The sequence below is a fragment of the Camponotus vicinus genome, unplaced genomic scaffold (genome assembly GCF_025532165.1).
Source record: "Camponotus vicinus isolate PSW18456_S1 unplaced genomic scaffold, iyCamVici1.0 SCAF_1, whole genome shotgun sequence".
In the NCBI taxonomy this organism is placed as follows: Eukaryota; Metazoa; Arthropoda; class Insecta; order Hymenoptera; family Formicidae; genus Camponotus; species Camponotus vicinus.
In genome coordinates, this window is record NW_028141945.1 from 21,248,168 (window position 1) to 21,270,280 (window position 22,113).

General features: G+C 36.1%; 1 protein-coding gene across 4 annotated transcripts in view; it reads left to right on the top strand.

The window, feature by feature from the left end:
• Positions 1 to 22,113, top strand: part of LOC145959487 (irregular chiasm C-roughest protein) — a 155,920-nt gene that overhangs the window by 127,592 nt on the left and 6,215 nt on the right. For 2 of the 4 annotated variants that reach the window (XM_083078359.1, XM_083078361.1), the window contains 9 exons: positions 4,384 to 4,584; positions 6,361 to 6,470; positions 10,090 to 10,241; positions 10,793 to 11,103; positions 12,059 to 12,299; positions 16,804 to 16,959; positions 17,718 to 17,968; positions 18,200 to 18,432; positions 20,908 to 21,037. In XM_083078359.1, coding sequence (XP_082934485.1) covers positions 4,384 to 4,584; positions 6,361 to 6,470; positions 10,090 to 10,241; positions 10,793 to 11,103; positions 12,059 to 12,299; positions 16,804 to 16,959; positions 17,718 to 17,968; positions 18,200 to 18,432; positions 20,908 to 21,037 — 1,785 coding nt within the window. The remainder of the gene's footprint in view (positions 1 to 4,383; positions 4,585 to 6,360; positions 6,471 to 10,089; positions 10,242 to 10,792; positions 11,104 to 12,058; positions 12,300 to 16,803; positions 16,960 to 17,717; positions 17,969 to 18,199; positions 18,433 to 20,907; positions 21,038 to 22,113) is intronic. The other 2 variants (XM_083078360.1, XM_083078362.1) reach the window with 2 other exon arrangements.

The following is a 22,113-nucleotide window of genomic DNA, read 5'->3' on the forward strand; positions in this document are numbered from 1 at the left end:
TATATGAGAGAGAGAAGGGGTGAAAATAACCTTGCGCTCTCCGATCTTTGTTTTTCGTTTCTCTTAGGCAAATGTACTTTGCACGGTAATTTCATTCGCACTTGTGACACAATAGTAAATGGTACTGCACCGCGGGACCGCAAAACTCCTAATTAGAGCGGACGAGATCGATTTTCTGCGGAGGCCGCAGTTAGAAAAGCGGTTACGAGCCAGCCTCGCGCGCGAAAGGACGTCAACAAGAAGCATATTCGATACATTGATTGCAAGAGAGAAGGCACATCGTTGTGCGATTTCCGGTATTATATATATATATTTGTCTACCACTGCTCAAGTTGCCCTCATATTTACAGGAGTGCATAATATTACACACTTCTCAAGTTTGAGATATAATAACTTTAGCACGTTGCACCATCGCGCGAAACTGGTTATAGTATATCATATATACCTCACTTGCGCATGTGGAACCAATTACATTCCAAAATAGGTACTCTTGAAAGTTTATAATTCATCATATGTGTGAAATATTATTCCGAAAGAAATATTTAAAATGGATTATGTTTATAATAACGTTGGTTATTATTATAGATATTTCGATCAAATATTTTTTTTGTTTTTCAATATGCAGGGGTTTCTTAATAAATGTGACAAATTTTAGGAGATGATTCTTTGTCGCAAATTAAGGGGGGTTTTTCATATAAACATTAAAAATTTCTAATAAAAAATTGAATAGGGATTGCTGGTTTCATCCCCTTATAACAATACCAGAGACTGAAAAAAATATTAATAAATAACCTTTTTACTAGTAGAAAATATCCACCTAATTATCCACCTAATTTCATTTCTTTAACTTGTTCCAAATTTGAGAAAAAAATAAAAACCTAATTTTTACCTCCATTTTTGGAAGAGTGTAACTCCACAGGGAGGGATGTAGGAGTATATGTTTATATCAAAACCCCCCTTAATTTTCAACAAAGAATCATCTCCTAAAATTTTTCGCACTTAAGAAACACCCTGTATATTGTATGTGAAAAACAAAAAAAAATATTTAATCGAAATATTTATAATACGTTATTATAAACATAATTCATTTTAAATATTTCTTTCGGAATATTTCACACATATGATAAATTATAAACTTTTAAAAGTACGTATTTCGGATTGTAATTGGTTCCACATGCGCAAGTGAGGTATATATGATATACTATACAGGGTTTGTCAAAAGTGTGGAAACCCCTAAATATCTCACAAACGGTGCATTTTAGAAAAAAATGTTTCAGGCAAAAGTTGTTTGGTTTCAAAGGGGCCATAAGACGGTACCATTGGTTTGACCTTGAAGAGTCATTTGAAGGTCACGTGAAGGTCACTTCAATTTTTTTAAATGGAACACCCTATATATTTTTGCACACTCTTGTAGCTTATCTCGAGAGCTTTCCAAAACACTATAATTAAGTACCTTTTCGTTAAGTACTTTTTGAGTTATGAGGCTTGAAATAATTTCTTAATTTTACATAAACCGTAAAATATCTTGTAAAATATTCATTTTTCGATTATCTTACCTTAATACTTTTATGTACAAAATAATGAGAGGAATCAATTGGTGTAAAGAAAACACATAGTTGTTTTTAAGAAAAAATATGGAATTGTTAATTGCAAATTACATATTTTTTCTTCAAAACAACTATGTGTTTTCTTGTGCAAAAATATATAGGGTGTTCCATTTAAAAAAATTGAAGTGACCTTCACGTGACCTTCAAATGACTCTTCAAGGTCAAACCAATGGTACCGTCTTATGGCCCCTTTGAAACCAAACAACTTTTGCCTGAAACATTTTTTTCTAAAATGCACCGTTTGTGAGATATTTAGGGGTTTCCACACTTTTGACAAACCCTGTATATGATATACTATAACTAGTTTCGCGCGATGGCGCAATGTGCTAAAGTTATTATATCTTAAACTTGAGAAGTGTGTAAAAAAACTTATTAAGAAACACCCTGTATAACGAAAAAATAATACGAGAGCGTATAAATGTTAGTATATTTTTCGTGATTTTTTATTTAACATATATATGTACGATAAATTATTAATTACTAATCCACCGATTATTAATCAGGAAACCGGAGAAATGTAAAATATTACCGAGAAAAAGATATCTTATCGTGGATGAAATTGACAAATTGCTAATGACTGTATAAATATTAATATATTTTTTATGATTTTTTATTTAACATATACATATATATATTAAATTATTGATTACTAACCTACTCTAATTACACAGGCCCAGAAAAAAAAAGTACCCTGTGCTGGCGATCTGACTAGGCTAGTCTTATGTATTTTGGCCCGCTGAATTCGAATCTGACGTCAGAATTGTTCCATCACGTCACAGTTTTTTTTAAATCTCAAAAGAGAAAGACGAAAATTTCGTAAAAATCGACATTCTAGGGTAGTAAGACTGCGCTTCTTGAGGAAAAAGTTACTGAAATCATATTTCCGAAATCATATTTTCAGGCATTATAAATCCAAATCCGATTTGTCACACCAATCATACCATCGATTCCATTAACATTTGTCATGAAAAAGTAGCAATCTTCCGTATTCCGTATTTGATTTTAGTTCATTCATAAATCTTATATTGGAAAGAATTAATCTTATATTCTCCAAGTCCAAATTTTGAGAAAAATTTTTTCGAAACTTACAGCTTCTAGCTGTTGAGTTCGTATAAGATGCAGAAATTTCTTTATATAGGTCACAAACCTCTTTTCATGTCTTTAAAGCGCTAGAGGTACATGAAAAAAAAGATTGTGCTATCTGGAGGTAAAAACCTATCTTAATATCTTCGCATCTTGATAAATAGAATTTGTTTGCAGTAAATTTTAGGTGTCACAACCTGAAAAAAAAGAAGAAAAAAAATGAGCACAAAGAAAATTGAGCACAACGTTTATATTCTAGGTCGGATTTGGATTTATAATGTCTGAAAATACATTGAAATATGATTTCGGTAACTTTTTCTTCAAGAAGCGCAGTCTTATTACCCTAGAATGTCGATTTTTACGAAATTTTCGTCTATTTTTGAGATTTAAAAATAACTGTGACGATGGAGCAATTCTGACGTCAGATTCGAATTCAGCGGACCAAAATACATAAGACTAGCCTAGTCAGATCGCCAGCACAGGGTACTTTTCTTTTTGTGGGCCTGTGTTATTAATCAGAAAAACAGAGAATTATTAAAATAAACAAGAGAAATGCCTCGGAAAATGTAAATTATTATCGAGAGAAAGATATCTTATCGTGAATGAAATTGACACAAATTACTAATAAATTGTAATAAATTGCTAATAATTGCTAACAAAATTATATAAATATATAAATATTATATAAATATTATATAAACATTATATAAATATTAATATATTTTTTCTTAAGATTTTTTACTTGACATGCATAATATATACAATCAATTGATTACAAATCTCTAATTACTAATCAGAAAAATAGAGAAATATCAGAGTAAACAGGAGAAATACCTCGAAAAGTGTAACCGAGAAAAAAATATCCTACCGTGGGTGAAATTGACAAATTGCTAATAAACTATGAAAATCGTACGCGATGAGTGCATAAATCGTGGTGTGGCATGATTATCGTCAATTCTAATCAGTATGGCGGCACTATATACGTGGAAACACTATTATTCCAGTGATCCCTAACGCGGTGAACGCGGAAGGACGCTGCGGCACTTGCAGGCCGGAGATCTCATATCGATAACAAACAGCGGGAACTCTCGCATGAGGTGTCTAATTAGAGCCGATAAGCTTGATTTCCGCGACACGCATGCATATATATATATATATATATATATATATATATATATATATATATATATATGCGTATGTGCGAGCTACGCTCTGTGTTTGAACGCACAGGCTCGATACAACAATCATGTTACTCAATCATTATGCGCGGAAATTCGTTCGCTGCTTCATTATTAGTTGATCCCCGCCGACAACTTCGAGACTATTGATTTTTACCCATGAATAGAATGATTGTAATTGGCTCCCGTTGTATAATACAGAGGAACTATTTTCGAAATTTCCTCAGTTTCCTTGCTCCTGATCAACATTTTGAAGCAAAATCCGATATATTGTTCCAAGAGGTTACACGAGATGTGTATCGTTAATTAATTAATACTAGCGTGATACCCAGAATAGAACCGTGTTTGTTTGCTGAAACAATTTTCTTGGGCAAAAAAGAGAAAAAGCTTCGAGTTTTTAGGACCCACGGGTACCATTATGGTAATAAAAGCATAAGAATTCCGGTCACGGATCAATTCCCTCGCGCGGGTGTTTTCTCGAGCTACGCTATTTTTAACTGTAACGTTTCTTGCAGATCACGTGGATCGATGGACTGGGCAACGTGCTACATCGTGGCATCACAACCTCAAAGGAGCTGTTCGATAACGGTCCCCTTTACACGGTAAAGTCCACCCTGACAGTGATGCCGCGAAAGGATCACGACAACACGACCTTCACGTGCCAAAGTCAAAATGCGGCTGATCGTTCGCCGCAAAGCGCCAAAATACGCGTCGAGGTAATTAATTGAGGCCCGATTCTCAACAAACACGTGCTCCCAATTTACGTCATTTGTCGACAAGACTCCCCTGAACTCGAGACGATTGCTCCTCTCTCTCTCTTTCTCCCTCTTTCTCGGAGAAATATCGCAGAATAATATTCTGAAGTAAGTCCGCGAGCCGAGAAATCGGAGGCGAGTAAAAGAAAATAAAGGAAGCGGGAGAGGGAGAGGGGAAGAAAGAGGGAAAGAGAGGAAAGATAGAAGATAGAAATCTCGCTTAAAGGGAAATAAAATCACTGCCTTTTGCGCGCTCGCGCTCTTTTTACTCGCTGACCGGAGGAAGAAATTAACGCGAGTCGCGCGAAAGCGGGGTTGGGGGGAGGGGAGGGGGGTTAGGGGGTGGGTGGGGAAGGTAACGAGGGTAACGAGGCGACGTATAATAATTAACGTCGTGTCTTGAGAAGCGGTTAGCGCGCGGTAATCGCCATCCGCTGGCGCAACTTTCGTGCTGCGAGCGCGAGTTACTTTGGCGCGCTCTCCGGGCACTACTTCCGCCCTCTTTTCTTCAGAGACGTAGACTCCATTATCCGAAGTGGCAAAGGGAACAAATAGTTTCGCGGAAAGGGCAACGAGGCGAACTCGCGGAGATTTTTGCCCCGGCAGAGCACAATTCGAATTTGCGACGACGACGACGAGGCTGAGGAGGCCATTGGCCTCGGCAGAAAATTTTCACGAGTTATTACTCAACTCTTTTACACCGAGTCGGATATATATATATCTCACCTGCGCTTTTCACGACTGGTTAATATAAGTTCGACGTTAATATCGCCCTAATTGGGAGCGATTCTTACGCAAGCGAGTTGGAGCGAACTCTCGTATTTTCTCTTGATGTGCTTTTTCTTTATTAGCGCGTCGATAAAACGATTTAATACTCGATGTACGGAGTGTCGCGTTTTTATTAGATTTTAATAGCAAATTCTCTTTCGGCAATTTAGAGTCGAGCTCCACTGAGGTATTTGTCATTAAAAAATAATTTCGTCCCTCTCTTGTGGATTATCTTATATGTAATTCGATTTTTTTGCTCGGAGCGAAATTTAATCAAATACCGTCTTATATCGCAACAATGTGATATTAACTTCTTAATATAATATTGATTTTTCATATCAAAATTAAATATCCTTATGAGTATATATCGTTAAATTAAATTTCAGTTACAGTCACTCGAAGAATGTATCAAAAATTAAATTTTTCTCAATTTTAATCTTGAAGATTGAATCGTAAGAAATATTTTTCGTCTTTAATCTCATTTGTACAAAAATTTTCTAACATATTTTTATATCGCAAAAAATTAATTTAACAAAAAATTTATCCATATCTATCTATTAAATATAAGTCTGACGTGAAACAATAAAATCACGTGACGATTCTAAAAAAGAGAGATTGAATTTTAAAAAGCACATACAACAAATATAATAAAGATTCGAAAAGGTTTCAGACAAATACTTAAAATTGAACAGCTAAAATTTTGTTTCGTTCTAGAAAAAGTGTATCGGGTTTGAACGATATATCACGGGATATATTTCCCCCATTTCCCCGATCAAATATATAACGAACGTTTCGAAAATTTCGAGCGCGCGTCTGGTAATGGATATGCATCATTATTATTCCGGGCTACGCACATTCGGGATGAGAGCACGAGACGATAATATCGGACGGGCCGTATTCGATTTCTGCATGAAGCCGTTTAGGAAATGGAGAAAAGCGTCTCGATTTACACGTTTTGTTTGTTCTCAGGTACGTTACGCACCGAAGGTGTCCCTCTCGAAGATCGATCGCATCGTCGAGGGCTCCGAGCTTAAGTTCAAATGTCGCGCCGAGGCCAATCCACCTATCCTGGAATACAGGTGAGTTGAACTTACGAAAGAAATATATCTCGAAATGCTGGTCTTATAAAAGTTCAAAATAGAGAAATCCAAATATATACCTTGAGCTGTCGGTCGAGGAAATATTCTGGAATAATTAATAAAATTACGTAAATATACTTCCGAAGAAATCATAAATTTGCATCTTGATATATGAAAGAGCGTGCGAAGCTAGTAAAATTACAAGGCTAATAATTATTTCTTGAAAATAAAGTAAACTTTATAATTGATAGCAACTAGCAGATATGCACCTCGAATTAGGTTGCTCATTGTTTGATAAGATCGATATAATTGAGCTTAGATTTCAAAATAATTACTTAATACAGTTACTTTGATATATATCTCTCTAATTAATATAAGTGTAATATTAATAAGAAGAGAAAGCTGTGCGATATCCGATATGTAGACAATATAATCGAATTATCTTTCGTGTGATATCGAAAATCAGCATCTTCAAAAACGCGCGCGCTGTGTGCTTTAACTTTTTAAATTCCTAATCTAACCATTTCCTAACCTAACCTCAATTTTTAAATTCCTAACCTAACCATTTCCTCTAACCTAACCATTTTTCCTAACCTAACCTTAATTTTTAAATTCCTAACCTAACCATTTCCTCTAACCTAACCATTTTTCCTAACCTAACCTCAATCTAACTATTTTTCCAACAAATTTTTTAATATATTTGCCTTAAAAAAATGTCAATATATACAAGTCGAGAGGAAAATTTTTCTCTTTTTGTATACGCTTATATAATAAAATAGAATTCCAATAATCGGTATCAGTCCCTCTTCCCCCTCCTCCTTCCCCGCTTAAAATGATCCGTTCTCCTCAAGCCTTAAGCTACTTAAAGTTTCCAAAATATCGATAGTTTATCCCGGTATCGCGTCGCTACAGGTGAGTGAGCGACGCCGTCGGCGATCGCGTAAGCAAAACGTGAGTCGCGTTGTTCATGTACACCGGCTGCGAGCGACAAAGAGAAGGCGGATGATCGATATCCGCCTCTACAAAGAGGACAATGTCAAATTCAGGACGGCGTTGCGCGCGCACGTGTTAACGACGCGCGGGGCGCGTTTGCGGGGTCTCACTCCGCTTTGATTGCTTTTAAATTATTCGTTACGCAACATCCCCGTCGGGAAAAAAAGGTACCGTCCGCGCCGTATTAATTTATACGCGATTATCGGATCGTCACTTGGATTAAATTGGCTCGACGAAAATTTCGCTCTTGGAGAACGCTCGATATATAATATCGAGCTGTAATACGCTGCTCCTCTCTCCAATATGATTCTATTACATTACCATATTTCGCTAAGTGAATTTCGTAACTTGACTTGATATAATTAACGGCGGAAGAGAAATATTTCAATTTGCCGCAGAGAGAGAGAGAAAGAGTGGGATTTCAGAGAGCTTAGACTCTCTTTTCCCGAGCATAAACCGAACGAAACGTTTTATACACGGATACAAAAGCTCGAAATCGATTTTTTCTTTTTCTTTTTCTTTTTCTTTTTTCTGAGTCGTCACAGTTCTCTCTTTCGGGCATAAGCGATGTGCGTTGAAGTTTGATGAAAAAAAGAAAGAAACTCTTGACCAGCTTATGACGATTCACAGATAATAGGATAGACAGAGAAACATAGTGAAGAGCAGTCAGAGGACCACATTGTAGCAAGGATAACAAACGTTAGTTGCCAGTCGCTTTAACAGCTTTTATAGCTTTCGCAGCTTTTTGCAGCTTTTTACGCCGGCCGTCGTCGCGCCACGGCCCATAAAAGAGATACGAACGTAAGTGAAAACTGAGGCAGGAACGGGAGATCGACGACGTGACTCTCGTTGCCTCTGCGCAGCAGAGTTGAATAACAAAGACAAAATCATTATCCATTCGCTATGGGTCGTATCAGTTTCTGGATGATCTCGTTTCAACGAACGACTGTATAATTCCCGAGGGAACGACGAAAGGCGTGGGATAGAAATGACTTAACTTGGGATTAGGTTAGGTCAATTCATTTCACATGTACCTTCGTAAAATCGCAATCTGAAAAAAATCATAAAAAATAAAAATAATCCAAAATAGATATATTTCTGGAGTAGATAATTTTATAACTTCTCATGATGTCACACATTGCGTAGAATATTCTCTTGCGTGTTTCTCGAGCACCTTGTAGACGCGCACAGGGAAGAGCTGACCTTTACTGGGATGACCTAAAGAGACACCCTCAATGTTTATCGAATCGTTATGGCGTGGAACTCGCGCGAATGTACGTTGCACCGCGCTTTTGCCGACATCTTTGCGAGGTAAATTGTCTATCGGACAGCCCCGATAAAATCGATTGCGACGCGAAGGGGATAAAAAGGGGGGATAGTGGCGATGTTGCACACTATAGCCTCTCTTTCTCTCCCTTTCTCGCCCTTCCAGAGACACACGAGCTCGGTAAGTCGTCGTTCGATTCCTCTCTCTCTTCCTTCTCTCTCTCTCTCTCTCTCTCTCTCTCTCTTTCTCTCTCTCTCTCTCTCTCTCTCTATCTCTCTCCCTTCTTTCCGCTGATTGTACACGAAGGCCGCCGTGAAAAGCGCAGCCCTCGCCCGTTTATTACCATTCGAAACGACGACACCGAGGCTCTTTTCGTCGATTGTTGCGGCCAAACGATGCTCGAGATAAATCGCTCGAATCCTTCGAGAGGACGCCTTGGCTGGCAGAAGCCGAGTGGTGGAGAGCACTTCACGATAAAGAAACGTCATAAAGCACGTGCGCAGAATGTCTCCAAACCGACCTTACAAAATTTATAGGAATATTCCTGGACCGTTTCGAAGCCGACTTTTGTATAAGTATCGAGATGTTATAATCATTTTTGACAAAAGTGATTATGTAAAAGTGAAATTAAAGAGAAATGTGAATGACGCTAGATTTTCTGATCCTTTAATTTTAAATTAACTTTAAAGATATTTTAAGCTGAGATTTCTGACATGTATTGAAAGTCGAGACAAAAAACAAGATGGTGGATTTATTAAGAAAAATCAAATTAGTCCAAAAATACATGTAAATTTTGCGGTACCAATTTGGAGATATTTTGTAGATGGCAAAATTAGAGATATTTGTTCTGGCACCGACTCCCAGAAATAATCATTTGGCTGCATCGCATTAAACTATCAAAAAGTCATATTGATCCGGAAGGAGAGATAATAGTAAAAGGCAAAACGCGAAAAATATATTTTATACACTGAGAAAAAAATTATAAATGATTAAATATTTTCAATTAATTATTATTTTTTTAATTGAAATGTTTAAGTATTTAAATTAAATACGATATATTAAATCTAACGCGACATCTATTTAACTGAAGTGCTTGAAAATACTTCAATTAAAAAAATAATTAGTTGAAAATATTTAGTCAAGTTTACAATTTTCTTCCAAGTGTAGAATTGCGAAGAGGGAGAAAAGACGCGAGAGAAAATTATGAAAAATGTGTGCCTGATAACCTGCGAGTTTCGATCGCCTGTTTATTACATTCGGTCAAATTGTTATGTAAATAATTTCGCTCTATAACTTTATTTTTTTTATGCTTCGTCTTTTCGAGCGGCGTCTTTTCATTCTCTCATTTTTCTCTTTCAGGTGGTTTATCAACAAGAAAAAGGTGATTGGCGATTACACCACGGAGATGGTTATTCACAACGCTACTCGCGAACTGCACGACGCCACCGTAAAGTGCGAGGTTTCCAACGAAGTTGGCAAAAGCGAGGAGAGCCAAACCTTAGATATAAGATGTAAGTGTCGCGAGAGGGAAAAAAAATTTAATTCTCCATATAAAATATAATCAGTTGAGCAAGCGCAAATACTTTCCCGGAGGAAATGTCACACACGTATAAGATGTCAATCTAAATCTTTCCTTTCACCCCTTCTTTCATTTCTCGTAATTTTCGTGATCCGCGTAAGGATTCCGGCATTAATTTCGTCTCGAAAATAAAATCATCGGACAAAAGATGCAATCGCGCAAAGGATATAAAACGGAGCACTGCTCGAAGCTGAAAAAAAAAATTTCGTATTACCGTAAAGTAGTTGCGAGCCGGTATATTAAAGGCGCAATCGCGTAATGATATAAAATAGAGCGGAAACGGGCTCTCTCTCTCTTTCTCTTGAAATAAACCGTATACCAGAATAGACGGCTTATATAATAGGAGACTTATATATAAAAGCAAGAAAGGAAAGAGAGAGAGAGAGAGAGACAGAGAGAGGAAGTAACATTCTTCCGCGAGTTCATTTCGCGGAACTGACCTCCCCTCCCGGGGAGGAGGCTAAAATTGAATTCCCTCCTCAGACGGCCCGCAGTTTCGGCACCCCCCTGTATCCGTGGAAACGCATTACGGCGCCACCGAGATCCTGCAGTGCGACGTGGACGGGAATCCGACGCCGGAGATCCTCTGGTACCACGAGGACTCGGAGCGAACGGTCGCCACCAGCCCCAACATAAGCGTCTTCGTGGGTCCGGACACGGCCGGACGTTACTACTGCAAAGCCCGCGTGCCCGGCTTTCCGGAACTGACCGGATACGCCAACATCTATATCCGCGCCCCGCCGAGCATCGTGTCGCAGAGGATCCAGTACGTGCCCGACGAGGGAGTGGTCAAGGTGCGTAACTATTAATAATAATAACTTCTTGGACGGAGGGGCCGGGGGGCAAGCGTCTCCCCCTGCCTCCGCTTCTTTCCATCGACCGGTAGTTAAGTTTATTATTGATAGCGCGATTACCTACCGGTCGAGCGTAAAGAGATACCGGCGTAATTTTCTTGAGTGCTGCCGCACTCGCGTATTATTATTGCGCGGAAACATCCCCTTCCCCACCCTCACCCGTCCCTCTGCCGCCGGAGAGATTCTTCGAGTCGCGGCGATAGTTATCAGGAAGCACTCATTGTCGGTATAATTTACTTTACCGGATATAATTTAACTTGAAACACATGAAAACGCGCCCGAAAATTTACGAAGTGGACGGAGGGTGCGTTGATGTACTAATTGCGAGTAGTGTTTTTCCATGACAAAAAGTCCTTGGATTAAGTAATTAATATCATAATTACTTATACGGCACTGAATATTGCAGTAATATTATTAATATTGTTGTAATATTTCAGTAACATTGCAATATTGCCGCAATATTGCTGCAATATTGCAATGTTACAACAATGTTACAACAATGTTCTGCATTGTATGAGTAGTATCTATTTGTAATTGATGCGATATACGTATTTATTTGCCGATTCGACCTGTCGTATCGAAATTAAAATATCGATTTCGGTCGCCCTCCATTTAAAAGAGCGTAAAGCTGTATGTTTGTGGACATCGAAATTTTTTCCAAGCGTTTACGCCAACATCCCATATACGTGCGTTCCTGACACGCGGTGGTTCGCAATGATTGCCGCATTTTTCTCCGCGCTCGAAACGCTTTTAGGACAGAGTTGCGGGTCGCCATCCCAGGATGGCGAACCGAGGAGGGGGGCGGGGGGGGCGGAGGGAAAGGGAGGAAAGCGCGCTTAACCGCATTTTTTTTTTTTTTATTTCACCGCCATTTTCCCCGATTTGTGCCCGCCAGGTTAAGTGCACCGCGATATCTGTGCCAAAAGCGGAATCGGTGCTGTGGAGCTTCGCCGGTCGCGAGCTCAATTTCACGTCGAACAATACGCCGTTTTACGTGCAAGAGGAATACACAGGCGAGAGGATAGTCAGCACCGTCACCCTGCTGGATCCCATATCTACGTACTTCGGGGATTACAACTGCACGGTCACAAACAGCTTCGGCACGGATTCCGTCATCATCAAGCTGACAGCACATAGTAAGTTTGATAGCCGTCGTATATTATCCCCTTCTCTCTCGCGCGCGCACGCGCGCGATCGCGCCTTATCTTTTCTAATAAGAATCCCGAGGATTTCGCGAGGAGATATACTGTCGGAATAATAAATTCATTTCGCGAAGGAAGTGCGATATTTTCGGCCAGGAATATTAAAATTAATTTTTCTCTACGAGGATTTTTTTTTCATTTATTTTTGTTAGATATCTTTAGTAATGTGTGTAATATTTACTCGAAATGTGTGTGTGCGTTTTTCAATATCTTGATTTATTTTGCGACGAAAAGGACATTTTTGACTGGAAATATTGAAATTAATTTTTCTCTAAGATGTTTTCATTTTAGTTAAATATATTTGATAGTGTAATATTTGCTCGACATGTTTTCCAATATCTTGACATCTTCATTTAAACTAATTATATATAAGTATTTAATATTAAATCGATAGTAATTAAATATTTTATATTAAATCAATTTTTGAGATATATTTTGCACGATTTGTTCAATATTAAAATATCTTAATATATCTTACAATTTTTTTTTTAAATTAATTACGATATAAAAACTAAATTCTAAAGTTTAGATAGTTCTATAATTGTAGTAAAACAATTACGATTTTTTATTAACTTGCATCTTTTTTATAAAATCTTCTCTTTCAATCGCATAAAAATTAGCCACACACATCGGAATTTTTACAAAAAATACATTATTTTTAATATTAAATTAATAGTAATATTATATGTATTAATAGTAATATTATATTAATTTAACAATATTAATATTAATATTAATATTAAATCAATTTAATCAATATATTTGTCTGAAACCTTTCTCAAAAAATGTTAAAATATATATCTCAGATTTTTCCAATCAAGAGATTTTACGATAAAAGCATGAAATTCTAAATTTTAGTTTTTAGCCATCTAGAATAATAATGAAAAAATTGCGATCTACTTGCATTTTTTTTACAGAATCTTTTTTAACAAAACCTTTTCAATCGTTTAGAAATTAGCTACACACATACATATATTTTTGTGAGCGATGAATTATTTTATTCTTCGATAAAAAAATAACATACGCCAAATGCATCTATCATCTATGCATTGTTTTCTTGGATTCAAACTTTACACATACAAATATATGTACTTATAAGTGTAGATGAGTAGCAATCGCAGTCTCTCTCTCTCTCTCTTTCTCTCTGTCTCTCCAATCCATGCACTTCCAAATATCAAATATTAATCACTATTTCACTTACACTCGCGAATAAAACACATAAATGATCGCGATCGAGTACAATCGGCATAAAACTGTTTGTGATCGACACTAGGAAGATTGACATTCAACACTTCCGATTTATAGCGTGAGATGCCATCTTGCACGGTGCAAGATTCGAAGAAACGACGCGACGCGAAAATTCGAAAAATGGCGCGAAGCGATTCCTGGAGACGCGATCGTCATCAAATATCGGAAACGAGCGAGATCGCATTTCGATTAATCCATCGAGGCGACGCTTTCCTCGAATCTCCTCGGATATTCTGGATGCTGGATGACAGGACACTCGAAATACGCGAAATACGATAACGAGTCTTATCGATAAACATGGCGTCGGTTCGACGAAACGCGAAAGGATTCGATGATACGGCAACAGTTAATTGCAATCGCTTTAATTCACCAATTAATACTCCGAATAAATGATGGTTTATTGGTAGAGTTGCATTCTCGATCGTAGGGAAAATTCCTCCGGAATCGAATAAAAGAACTCGAACGATCGCGATTGATTCGATTAGGCACGAAAAGAGTTCGACGTGAACCAATTGACAATTGGTGGAGATGGCGATGCGATCTCGCGGCTAATTTCGGAGCTGTTCGGGAAGACGGACGAAAAAAACGCGAGAAAACGGTCGATCGCGCGATACCAAAATGACAGATCGAAATCACACGGCACTTGGATTTTAGCAACACTCTCGATTCTTTCCTTCGTACACGAATTGGGACGCGGAAAAAGACGCGTAAGCAGGACGCAACGTTCACGATTTAGTTATGTACCGCGTAGATGGCGCCACGTGCACTGACCGCCGATTGGTGAATGAAATCGATGACGTAATCGCGGCTAAGAATATCTTTTCGTACCGACGAGTGGCGCTCATTTTTTCTTTGAGTCGAAAGATGTCACATGATCAAGAATAACAAAGTGATATACTTTATTTTCAGGTAATGTTTTTTGATATTACTGCAAAGATTGGCTGCTATTGTTCATCTAAATAATGAGAATGTTTTTCTTTTTACATTCTCATTATCTGTAGCAAAATTTAAAAACTTATAAAATTTATAACTAATAATAATTAAACTTATCAAGAGCCTCTGATAATAAATTTATATGAATGACCTCTGGCAAAATTTAAAAACTTACATTATATAATAATTAATAATTTTAATCGTTATAATTTTATCGATAATTTTATATCGTTAAAAATTTCGATCTTAATTCAATCTGCAAATTAATCAAGGATTGAATTTAAACCGCATACATATATTGATAGAAACTAATAATATATTGAAACGACACTGCACTCTCATTGAATATGGAGTTTACGTGGATAAAAAAATAAAGTTGATAAAACGATTGCCATTCTATGCTTATTCTGTGCTTCATTCATTATTCTATGCTTATTTATTACATATGGCGCGATTATTGAAATTTAATTGTGGTACTGCATAGGAAATCTGAAACGGAAATTCAGAAGAGAGGAAGAAGATTATGATGAAATTTAGTCGCACGCGACCAACTTTATGCGGAATCTTATCAAAATACCAATTCAATTATTGATATCGTTAAAATAATCGGATTACAGTAACAAATTGAATCGTTCGTATTCGAATTAGAATTTTGTCATTAAATAGTTGTTAGACAGGATTTACAAACAAAGCATATATTCAAATTATCGTCTTTAACAATAACGACGTATAAAAGATTAGATTATGTAAAATAATTCTGGAATAAAAAGTAAATAATAATGTTTATATCGCGTTTTGTTATCACTACATGTACAAAATTTTAGATACTCAATGTGATTTATGTATCATCATCAAATAGTCATTAAAATGTGAGAAAGATATAATGGATACGATATATCATCAGAGGTGAAAGTCTTAATTTTCTACTTAAATGATATTAATGATTATGAGAATAGCAAACAATTATACAAGTTAATTACAATTTGTCAAAATTATATTATATTGATGTGTGTGTTTATGTAAATATATTCGTTTTATGGCAGTCGCATTCTTATTACAATATTTTCTGAATATGTTGAATAAGAGAAGAAAAATCATCAAAAAAATAATTTCCTTCTTTATTTTAATAATTTGGCTGCGATATTTTTATTAAACAAAAATTGATAAATTTTAATTTGATAAAGAAATCCTTAAAAATATCGCAGCATAAGTAAATATACTTCAAGCGTATATTTTATTACAATATAAAAAAAAATAATAGAAATTTCCATTTGATTACGTATGAAATTCGCAGAAACAGATGTGTATAGAAGTCAGCCAGTGAAGTGTGTTATAAATCGATTTACTTCTTCAAGCAGATTGAAAGTATGTAAAATAGTTTGAGGATGATTAGGGAATTGAAATACTGCCAGAGGATTTATCCGCGTGTACTCACGAAGATAACACTGGCGAAATACAGGTAGTGGATATATCTCGCCAGATATCTCGTTAGATATTCAAGAACCAAATAAACGTATTTAAATATCTAGCTTGGAAGATATACTTTGCAATATTTTTAACAACTGTTGATTCGGGATTGTAAAGAGATCCATATTTTGTTCGAAATTATTTGTCACGCTATAATTCATTTCGTAGATTTTTCAAGCATGATACCTTTTTCCGATAATAATTTGAATTCTTTTGCCACGAAGCTCTTTCTGCGCTCTTACGATGCACGGGAAAATCACAATTTGTAAGAATAATACGTTCGCGGCATAACGCTTTGTCGTCGCTCGTACTTCCATCAGATTAAAGAGATTCTAAATCAGCTCATCCGCGCAGCTAGCTCTTCAGTTAATGATTCGCAAACTACTTTAATCGCTGCCCGCGATCAAATAATTGTCTTCATGATTCGCCATTAACGTGCTATTTGATGTCAAACGTATTATTTGACTAGTGATTAATCGCGAATCGTCTATCTAATTCCGGGTACGTTGCACGAGGTCGTCTTCTGAAAAGGGAAACTTTACGAAAGTGAAGTAAAATTAAAAAGTAGCACAAGTCACAAATACATACGTGTGAGCTTTTTCTCGAAAAATAAATCTGACGAAAATAAATTTATACTTTAGCTACAAAAATTGTAATGCTTGAGACGTCTGGAATTCGATGTCATTGACTCGAGCCACATTTCTTAAACGGAGATGCGATTCATTAATAAACAGCGCGCCATCATTCTCTTCATCTGGCAAACGAGATTTTAACCACGCATGACGCTTAGCGTTGATTCCAGTCGATTGGCAACTGATCTTGATCATCGTTGGACTGGTTGTCTGTGTGATCCTGATTGGCATAATAGTCATACTCATTCTACAATGTCGCGATCGAATCAAGCAGCCACGACCACGGACGACGCTGAATCAAGAGACCGATATGCGTAAGTAATTATTTCCGACGCGAATCTGTTATTTTGCAAATATATGCGGGATATTTGAAAATGAATTTTATAGGTAAAACTATTTACATTAACTTACGCAGCACGGATTATTTTCGTTGACAAATATTGTATTTATATTTTATTTTATTTACATTTACACATGTATAAAATCGCATTATATATGTGTATGCATATATATTATGACCAAATTTCAATTTAAAATCACAGAAGTAGATTTGGAGTAGGTTAATCCTTTTTCCGAATGGAGATGTAGGGGAAAGAGCAGAATCCTGCCCACGCGTTTATTTAAATATTTATATTTTTAATTTTCAATAATAAACACCTAAAATAAAGTACTGAGATAAAATAAGAAAAATACTGAAAAGCAAAACCATATGCAATTTTTCATATCTTACTAAATATTTATTTTTACAAATAATTTGTAAGAGAATACAATTTTGTTATAATATTAAAAAATTGAAAAGATCGAACAAATGTAAATAAAAAATGTAAATAAGATGGTTCAAATACGAAGATTTATGATATTTCAAAATCGCATATTTTAGGAACCCCAAAAGAGAACACCATAAAATTCAAAACATCTATTACTTAAGAACCTACCCCTCTACAATAAATGTCACCATAAAAATAATCCGTAGTGTGTAAATTAAAGTTTTATCGTTATATATATCTATACAAAAGATCTTGAAGTTTTTGAAATGGATATTTATGTGTTAACATTTTTTCTTCACCTATAGAAGAGACCGATTCTAACGCCGATCGATACAGAGAAAGCGATAGGAGCAGCAATCTCTCGGATGTCAAAGCGGACATCCGAGCAGGATCCAGCGTCAGCAATGCGGAAAGTGTCACGGCCCTTGACAGTGAAGGCGAAGGAAGCACTAGAGGAGTGAACGCATTGGCGCTTGCCGGGCCGGTACCGAATCCTTTATCCGGTTATCGTTATAGCGCCGATTACACCGAGCCCTCCTTCCCGCCGAAGAATAACGTGAGTGAAGTCATCATTCATATTCTAAAATGTCAAAAAAAATTTAATACTTTTATATTACACATAATATAAATTACAAACGTAACATAAAGTATAATATATAATATTTTGTGAAATTTGTATTTTTTTTAAATATTTTTAGCGATTGTGAGAGATTTAAAAAATGTTTGTCCTTATATTTATTACACTTAAATAGCAAAGTAATTAAATTTATGGCACTTGTTTCTGTAGGATGGTAGTAACAATAACGGTTACGTGCCATACGTTGACTATACTCGCGATTATATGCCACCGACAACACAGAGCGTGGGCGCCTCGCGAGAATCCTTAAGCAGGATACCATCGAGTGGCATTTTGTCGTCGAAAAAAATCGGACTCAGCTCGGCTAATCTTGGTACCTCGACTCCGCAAACAACGCCGATCGATCCGCGATTTTCCGCGACATATGGCAATCCCTACCTCAGGTAAGCTTTATACATAATATATTTCTATATACAGAGACAAGGAAAGCGGGAAGAGATTTTATTCATAAAAAATTTATTATTCTATGAATAAAATCTGATGAATTTTAGGCATTTCTATTATTTTTAAACATGATGTGCAATTTCTTTGATCTTCATTAGAAATTTTAAATTGATGATAATAATGGAAAATATTCAAACTGTTGAATTATAATTTTTTAAGAGAATTAATTTCTTATATTTTTAATATTTTACAAGAAATCTCACAAAATAAAAATCTCATTGCTTAAACTGCTTCATCTTACATAAGTTAATCCCATAAAATATCATTTAAAAATATATCATCTCTAAAATGTAGATAAAATTATCGATGAAATAACATTGAAAGATAATTGTCGAAAAATACACAGTTCAATATTTTTCGTGGGTAAAATAAAATTGGCGATGCGAAAATACATTCATTTATACTATTACAAGATAATATTGACTTTTTCATTATTTTCACCGAAAATGGTTGACTTTAACTACATGGCACGATCTATAGCGGAAGTACGAAAGTGCCATTGTAATTTTAGTGTAATAGCTCTTTTGTGTAAGTCGAGAGAGCAGTCTCGCTCGCGCTCGATCAAAGTTCCAAAATTTCTCAGAGTGTCAACATAGTCATGAGAGCCTTTAGATTGAGCTCGCGCGGATGCCTCGGACTAATTATAATTGGCCCGTGTCATTGATCGACCGTGGATACCTTACACGACGTCACGTTCCATTTACGTATACGTTGCCCTGGCGCTTGTCATCCCCATGCGAGAATCTACGTGCCGAGAATGCGCGTTCGTCGCGAACAACTAAATTAGATATGAGCGCGAAGCGCGGTTGCGTCTCGCTGGTAGGAAAATATGTCCTTTCCTCCCTTAAAAGATATTATATAGGCGGAGGGGCTCGATGATTATTAAAAAAGCAGCCAACGAGAAGGAGAGAGGGGAAAGAGACAATTTCCTCGGAAAACAGATCTCAAATTCTATCTGTCATGTGAATATTTCGACTGTGTGCATCGAATTTTGTTTTCCGAGGAATTTCTAGAATTCTTGTTTAGCGGTGCTCTCTTCCAAATTTTATGCTCTCCTAGCGGAGGATGATCCCGGGGAGAGATGGCTATTGTATTTAGATACACAGTCTACGCTTCCACGCCCCCGCATCTGTTTCATACGTTATATATCCTTACTTTCTTTTCTTGTTTACTTTTCTCCATCAAAAAGAGAGAGAGAGAGAGAGAGAGAGAGAGAGAGAGATGCAAACACAGTCACACAATCTCATGTGTTTTGTTTCAATTCAGATCCAGACCCCGAAACTATTTCCGAATCAAACAGACTCGAATACGAATCGAGACGACGGCGACTCTCTTTTGAAGTTTAGTTTCGGTTCATGGACCGAACTGAGCGAACTCGTTACGGTTTCAATTCAGGTGCGCGCTTATAACACAGTTATAGAACAAAAGCTGACCGACTCCAGTCGCAGAAGTCTGTCTGAAACCCCTCTTCCTTCGAGAAGTAGATAGAAAGGTACAGAAATCGTGGAGACGCTTTGCAACGATGAGCCTGAGTAACGGAGGAGCCAAAACTTGGAAATTTACTCTCCTAAAAGTAGCTCATAGTTTCGGTCCGCGCATATCTCTTTTACATAGTGGATCGATCCTCGTGCCAAGTCTAATCATAACATCTTAATGTATTAAATATATTTTTTACAAACAAACATTACAAAAATGTACGAGATCTAGATTTTTACAAATATTGATTTAAAAACATTTGTAGCCACGAAAAAAGAGGTAAACAAAAATTAATTTAAATTATTAATTTCATGTTCATATAAGAATACTTATTATATAATTTATAACAGTTATTATTTAATTTAAATACTTTAAACACCTTAAATAACTTAAATACCTTAATATCTTAAAAACCTCAAATACTTTAAATACCTTAATATCTTAAATACCTTAAATACCTTAAATAGCTTAAATACCTTAAATACCTTAATATCTTAAAAACCTTAAATACTTTAAATACCTTAATATCTTAAATACCTTAAATACCTCAAATAGCTTAAATATCTTAATTACCTTAATTATCTTAAATACCTTAAATTTTCCTTAAATACCTTAATTACCTTAATTATCTTAAATACCTTAAATTTGCCTTAAATACCTTAAATACCTTAAATGCCTTAAATACTTTAAATTATTTAATTTCATAAATTGTTACAGAAATATAGACACAAAATACACACATAATAGAGTCTTGTATATATTTATAACCGAAATTGCGAAGACTCCATGAGTCATCAAATTCAATTACTGTTTGCATCTCTCTCTCTCTCTCTCTCTCTCTCTCTCTCTCTTTCTTATATAAATTCCGACACGAGGAAAAAGAGTCCGATTTCCCGCGTCTCACTAACTCTGCATTTCTTTCTTACAAACGAACACAGAATGTCAGCGGCCGAGCAGCTCCGACACGCGCCGCACACAGCCGTGCCGGGTGTCACGCCGGCACCGCCACCGTACACGCAGGCAATGAGAATGAATAGCTTGAATACCTTGAACGGCGCTGGCCCGCAGGTGGGTACACAATGTATGCTGAATGTATGTCAAATTCCTAAACAGCAGTTACATCGCCGACCGGACCCTCTCTTCTCTCCCTTTTCCCTCATTCCTCTCTCCCGCTCCTCCCCTGCGGAGCTTCGTAGAGCTTGGAGTAGATCGAAAGCAAGCTGTCAATATTGCAAAGCCATTGCAGCTGCGCGCGCGCGCGTTATTTTTATTTTTTTGCAACGCTAATCCTTCCCCGTACGGACATTCCAATTCCCCCGTCGCATGTATTCCCGCTTCTCAAATTGTTTCCGCCTCGTTTGCGTATCTCCGTTCCTCGCTTGAGACATAAATATATGCCCGTAGAAGCATTTCGCGAGAGAAAAAAGGGAATTCGAAATTTGATGATCAAGTATATAAGTCGCGTTCGAATCACGATCGAGTTTCATCGGTCCGGATTAAGCTCAAGATGCTTAAGCACGGTATTGAAAAATATGTAAATATGAATTTTTTTACTGCTTGGAAGAATGTGCATGAATTAAATACTCTAAATTGATTTGTTTCTTACCTTCTTTTAAATCGACTGTGTTTTATCAATTGAAATTTTATTTTTAAAATTTGTGCAATAATGATTTTTTTTTAATTATTTTTCATTTATATATTTTAACCATGCATACCAGTTAGTCATATATAATTGTAATCGAAGCAGTATGAATGAAATAAAAAGCGGATAATGTAGCATATCCGAGTTATTTAATACACAGTAGTATAAATCAGTGATAAAATGATTCACATTTAGAATGACGTAATAATTAATTTTATTATAGTGAGATATTATATATAATTATCTTCAACTTTCTTCTTCACAACTATAGAAAAGTATGATAATAATGTAGATAAATTTTTACATTACGTATAATTTCATATATCCTTTTTTATTTCTCAAAATGGGAAAAAAATAATTTATACCATTTTTCCATTCGCATAGTATTTCATATTATATAATTCAATATTTGGAATATTTAATGTTTTATGATATAGCTGGAAATATTAGCTGTGTGGAGTCTATTTTACATTTCTAAAGAGTTGATGTAATTAAATGTAAA